We start from the raw sequence: 6,782 nt of genomic DNA, 5'->3' as shown, positions 1-6,782 counted from the left end.
GATGACAAAATTTTCATTTTGGGGTGAACTATCCCTTTAATGACTGTAGCAGCTGAGAGTTTTGTGTCAAACCTGATGATCGTGTTCTCCAGAATTATTAGAGAATGATCCAGAGAATTTTGAGCTTCAATGGAAGAACATATTAACTTTTTGTCCAATAGGTTTTTTTTAACTTTATTTCCATGTTTAAATTTGATGATGTGCATGGTCTCAAACTTTTGGACCCAATTCTAAATACTAAACAAAACAGTAAAATTTCACTTTACATTAAAATATAAATCACAACTTTAATTTCATCGACAATATTTATTAACAACTAACAGAACAAAAACACAGGCTAGATGTTACAATGTGCAACAGTGAACAAGGATAAAACTGGCTCATTTGATTGAATGTATGAGGAACATATGGATAAATAAAAGCCTTTACATTGATAAACCAGCTGGAATTCTGTTGTATTGTGACATGCCACCAGAAAATTCACATAGACATTTACCTTAAATTCTCCGGATCTTTCCATTACATCAAATTAGAGTCATTAGAGTTGAGCCATGCAACCCAGCAAAGACAAAACTACCCCTGATGGGCGGCAGAGCAGATCAATGTGCACGAGCTATAATACACGGCGTACTATCAAAGTAAAATAATAAAATATATTTACAATTAATAAACACAACACTTAGTTCCATCCCTCCAAGTTTCAAATTTATTGGAACTGTTTCAAGATAAATTAATATTGACAGCTAATGTACATGCACACTCTTCTACAACAACAGTTTATTTGTTGAAAGGTAAAGAAAAACAAATACATTTACAAAATACATTCTGGATCAGGGGCGAAATAACATCCTAAAACCATAGTGTTAACTCAAAGAAACGCAAGTACCTCTCGACTGCATTTCTTCAATTTAATTCCAAAAATGTAGTACAAACAACCATAACAAGCTAGTATGTTTCACATCAATCCATTTTAGACCGAGTCAGTAATGCTATGTTGGTTCTCAAGGAGCATTTCCCCGAAAAGTGCTTGTCTACAGGATTCCATTTGACTGGGATAAAAAAAAAAAAAAGACTGAATAACAGTTGGTTAAGTGCTTCCCTAAGTTGCGGAAAAGTTTCAACTGGCGGTCTGTCAGGAATAGCAGAAGACGAAGTCTTAAATGTAAGCACAAGCCGAGACTTCCAACAAATCCTGGTTTCTCCCAGCACTCCGCTACCATTAAGGATTGCAAACAACGAGGACGCCGAAGACCGAACAAACACACTCATTCAGACAAACACTTGCTACGGAATGAGACAAAAATTTAGAAGATAGTCCCTTTAAGAAGAAGAGGTGATATTCCCAGAAGACACTATGGTTTCCCTGGGCGAGTATTCGGGCTCGTCCTTATTGGGGTGGGAGGAGTTGTCCGACTTGCTCCTGCTGAACTCAGCGCCCATGATGGGCCTGGAGAACTTGCCTGCCGGTTGGCAGCAGACGGCACAGTTGAGCATCTTGATGAAGGCCCGGCGCATCTCATTGCTGGTCAGGGTGTAGATCAGAGGGTTCATGGCGGAGTTGAGCACGGCCAGAGCTAGGAACCACTCGGCCTTGAAGAGGATCGGGCAAGCACGGATCTGACAAGCCACGTCGAGCAGGAGCAGGATGAAGAGTGGCGCCCAACACGCTATGAAGCAGCTCAACACGATGATGACGGTCTTCAGCAGGGCCATGGACTTCTCCGAACTCTTGTTGCTGCCGCGGCCGTTGGCCACCTTGCGGAAGACCAGCTTGCGGCTCCGCGTACGGACCAGGGCATAGATGCGGGCGTACAGGATGACGATGGCCATGAGGATGACGCTGAATACGGTAGTGCAGAAGAGGATGTAGGTCTTGTGGTAGAGAGGCAAAACTGTGGAGCAGTTGTTCATGCTCTCGATGCAGTTCCATCCCATGATGGGTAAGCCGCCCAAGATGGCAGCGATGAACCACACGGTGCTGATCAGCATGAAGACCCGGCACGTTTTGCCGTTGTTGTGGAGCTTCATCTTCAGCATGGTCAGGTGTCGCTCAATAGCAATGGCCAAGAGACTAAACACAGAAGCGGCCAAGGCCACAAACATGCTCCCTTCCCTGAAGAACCACTGCGTTGGGGTCAACTTATATGTGTTGGCTCCCGACAGCAAGATGTTTGCCGTGTACACAACCCCGGCCAGCAAGTCTGACAAGGCCAAGTTCCCAATAAAGTAGTACATGGGCTTGTGGAACTTCTTGGTCCTCCAAATAGTGAGGAGAACCAGAACATTTTCCAGGATGATGAAGCAGCACACGATGATGAACACGACAGAGTCCGCTCTTAGTCCAGGGTCCCTGTCGACCTTGCGAAATTTCCCAGTGAAGTTGTAGTGTCTGGCGATTAGGTCATCCATGGTTCGCACTGGCTTGGTAGTTTTAAATCCAAAGTGCAACCCACCACAGGCCACAGAGGGGTGCTGGTGGACTTGGGAAACTGGGTATCCAGTTCTCCTCTCAGTATGATGTCATGGAAGCAAGGTTCTCTCAAGTCAGGTAAAAATCCTTACAGAGGATGAATGCGGTCCACAAATCCAAAAACTGCATCATGAAAACGCTAGAGGAAATAAATTGCCATAAATTAGAACACTTGAACGGCATATTTCTATAATAGAATATTTATATTTCCTGAAGTTATGAACAGCTTCATTGAAAAACAGTTATTTAAAAAAAAAAAAAAAAGCACCCGACAAAAAAACAATTAGAAAAAATAAAATCTCAAAACGAATAATTTACTAATGAAAAGCGAAGCATAAACATGAAAACGTTTGGTATTCTCTACTGGAATGTTCGGTATCATCTTATTTATACGAATCTCAACAATGTCAAACTTAGAGGACATGCCAAGAGATGCCTCAACTATATATATATATATATATATATATGGGCTATACGATTAAACTGTTTTTATATCCTATAGCAACACTCATATAAAACGTAAAACTGTATAAAACGTATTTTTCTAATGTAAAAGAAAATGAACAGCAAAGCAAATTAATAATTTTCTTTTTGTTAAAAAATGTTTTGTTAAACCCAGAATAACGAAAAACACAGAAAAAGAAGTGTAAATAATGCGTGTTACATTTTAAATATTCGCTCATTTTGTGAATACTAATTTCAACACTGTCAAATTTGTACGACATGACGAGATGTCAAAACGAAAAAAGTCGTATTCACGATTACTATTCTGTTATATTTCACACTTACATTTAAAATCCATTCGCGATATTACGAACTTTTATAGTAAAACTTTAGACTTATGACGGTTAAAATCGATGTCGCTTGACATTCAAAAGTTAAAGGTTGGACAAGAAGAGTTTCTCTTACCTTTAAACTCCAGACCAAACGTTTTGACTGTGTAATCCTGCAATATTGATGCAATATGGCTAGATATCAAAGATGTAGTATTTATCGCATCGCTCGAGTCTCGTGTGGAGGATTGTAGGGGCAATTTTTCTCTGACTGGAGAGAGACTGGAGAGCCAATTCTCCCCTCTGCAGTTCAGCCCACCCGTTTCATATCCCTCCCCCTTCCCTCGGTCTCATTACCCTCTTATTATTCCACAGCATCCAAAGCTCTCCAAGACATTCCAAAACAATGAAGTTCAAACACTGCGATAATAATGAATGGCACAAAATAATAATCAGAAATCTCTATTATATATATATTTATATATATATATATATATATATATATATATATATATTATGACCAAATACATGCAGCCTTGGTGAGCATAAGAAACTTCTTTCAAAAACATTAAAAAAAACTTACTAAATAGCTACTTATTAGGAACTTAAAAATTATTTCAAAGTTTTGACTGGTAGTGTCTATAAATATTCATTTTATAGTTAGAGTTCATTATAGAGGTAGATCTCAATTGTATTATGTCAAATCACATTATGCTAAATTCAGATTAACCCCATATCCCTTGTTCTTTTGTTTCTTCCTATGGGAATGTCCCAGCTGCGAACAGACTCACCCCAAACACCACGACCTGAACCGGGTGGGCAGGCCAAGCATGACTGCTCATCTACCCCCCATTTGCCCTAATTTCAACTCAGCATTAATCACATGTGCCACCCGGTCTGTTCAGGTCTGCTGCTCTCAATGGCCCCTAAACCTTTACTGCAGGTCCAGAGGCCTGTGGAGCTGCTCTTTGATGTGTCAGGGATTTACACCTCCAAGGAACATCTTCATAGTTGGATTAATAGATTTATTCACAGTCAAGGGTGATCTGCATCTTGTGATATAATGTTTTGAATATAAAGTGGCCCCAAAAAGTGTTAAGCCACACATAAGACATTGTTCATCCATCCACCCATAAATCTCTCGGATGTGTCGCAGGCCAAACAGAGGTTAAAAAAATAAAATGTTGTGATCATTGTCATGTGGGAAAACAGACCAGAATTTTGTATTTTATTAAGATAATACAATTGTAGCACTCACCACCATCAGTGCTGGTGGTTGCCAGGGTGTTGCTATGTGGTTGTTCTGGGTGGTTGCTAAGGTTTTTTGAGTGGTTGCTAGGGTGTTCAGTCACAGAATCTTAAAGATGCATCCTCAAGAGCGATTGTTCATGTTAAAGTAGCTTCTTCGAAGATCAGATTGAGAGGTCAAGGTTGCAAAGGGTCAAAGGTCACACACCCGGAGCTGCTGTGAGAAACCCTGCAGCTGTATATGGGTTTGGGGGGTGGGAAGAGAGCAAAGTTGAACATGGAGCAGTATTTTTAATTGTGTTTCTCTGACTTCACCTATGGTACTGTTTCACAGCTTCAGAGAAAAGAGAAAGGCAATAGTCCCATTGGGGGCAAAAGTATTTGGTGTGTCTTCTTAGAAAGTTTTTCAAAACACAGTTCTGAGTACCGGCGCACTGGCGTGACACGTGATGTATGTACTGCGGTTACACAACATTTCACAGGTCTTGACATTTGTTTCTTTCCTCTTCCCTGCCGTTCACCTAACATGCCATGTGTTTCCTGTCAACTCCTCGTCCAATTCGTTCCCATGCCAACAAAACGCGGATGATTTTCGGGCATTACAACGTATCATTAGGTGAAGATTCCATGGAAATTTTTTTTTAGAATCATGCACGATTCACACATAAGTCAGTCAACACTAAATCTGTGCATTCTTCGGCACTTAGTATGCAAGAATCCCCTACAGCTGCAGTTCAATTTCAGGAACACAAAGCTTTACAATTCGTGCCAAACTGATGATTGGTGGATCCAAATGATGTTTGACCCACGAAAAAATATTACAAATTCTGTTTCCATCTCATTCTTTGAAGCAAAACATAAAAAAAAACATGAAAGTTCTGTGTTAAAAACAAGTCATCTAATCCATCCCTCAGTTTGCAGAAACAAACAAAAATGCATTTACACTAACGTACTTATAATGGACAATTTTTTATTAACTTTTTTTATTAACCTTTCATATTAATTTTTTTCTGTACAAAACTGTTTTGAGACTTTTAGTAGTTTTAGTATAGAATTACAATTTTTAAAAAAATCATTAATCAGTTTAATTATTATTAATTAATAATAATAATTATTATTATTAATAATAATGATAATTATCAATACAATAATTATAATAATAATAATAATAATATATTAAATTAAATAAATAATAAATTATTAAATTATTTCATTTAATTATTTCATTAATAATAACAATTTATTATTTAATATTTTATTTAATTATTTAATATATTTGTACTATTATTATTATTCATAAATATCTTAAATGGATTATATAATAAATTATTAAATCTATTTATTATTTAAATAATAATAATTAAACATTTAAATGAATAATACATTTATTATTTACATATTTAAATTTGAATGAATTAATTAAAAAATGAATAATAACAATAATAATAATATACATTTAAATAATACATTCATAAATACATTTATTATATTTATATTTAATAATAAATAAAACATAAATAAATACTTTTTAAAATATTTAAAATAATAATAAATTGATTGATTCATTCATTCATTTACTGATTGACTGACTGATTGATTCATTCATTCATTGATTCACTGATTAATTGATTGATTCATTCATTCATTGACTGATTCACTGATTAATTGATTGATTCATTCATTCATTGATTCACTGATTCATTCATTCATCCATTTATTGACTAATTGACTGACTGATTGATTCATTCATTGAATCCAGATGTAGGCCACAGAACAGTTTAAAGTCTTTGAAAAAGTGTAAAGATCTGTTGCCCCTTCAGGCATGGGTAATAAAAATATCTGTAACTTGTAGTCACTACATCAAATTGACCTCATAAAGCATTCCTGGGGAATATGATCTCAGGAAACAACAAATGAATTAACAGGCTACAGCCAGCCAACACACACACACACACACACACACACAGGTGACGTACTGCTATTTTAACAAGGCCGTCCAGGGGTTTACACAGGCTGACATGATTTAGCTGACAAATATGGGAAAAGTGACTGATAAAGAAACATATTGTTCCGAGAAAGAAGGAAAGAGAGCGAGACAGCTATATTCGGTTTCCGAGGTCACGCTGCCCGCCCTGAAACATGGCACAAATAGCTCCTCTTTCTGTTATTCCAGACATTTTTGTTTGAAATACTAGATAGGAATATTAAACAGCTTTGCAATGTCCACAAAAACCAGGTCAGCAATAGGCCGAACGATGAGAGCGGAACTACTGATAGCTGATAGCAATCGT

General features: G+C 37.2%; 1 protein-coding gene across 1 annotated transcript; it reads right to left on the bottom strand.

Annotated features, from left to right (window-relative positions):
- Positions 1 to 286: 286 nt before the first annotated feature.
- On the bottom strand, positions 287 to 3,547 carry s1pr1 (sphingosine-1-phosphate receptor 1). The gene is made up of 2 exons (XM_051910732.1): positions 3,380 to 3,547; positions 287 to 2,609 (listed from the first exon to the last, which is right to left on the bottom strand). Exon 2 carries the CDS (start codon positions 2,407 to 2,409, stop codon positions 1,321 to 1,323), a length of 1,089 nt encoding a protein of 362 aa, XP_051766692.1. The 5' UTR covers positions 2,410 to 2,609; positions 3,380 to 3,547; the 3' UTR covers positions 287 to 1,320.
- Between the last annotated feature and the right edge of the window lie 3,235 nt (positions 3,548 to 6,782).

This window comes from Ctenopharyngodon idella, chromosome 10, assembly GCF_019924925.1.
Source record: "Ctenopharyngodon idella isolate HZGC_01 chromosome 10, HZGC01, whole genome shotgun sequence".
Classification (NCBI taxonomy): Eukaryota; Metazoa; Chordata; class Actinopteri; order Cypriniformes; family Xenocyprididae; genus Ctenopharyngodon; species Ctenopharyngodon idella.
Note: the sequence above shows the minus strand (reverse complement) of the source record. Positions and strands in the feature narration are given on the sequence as shown.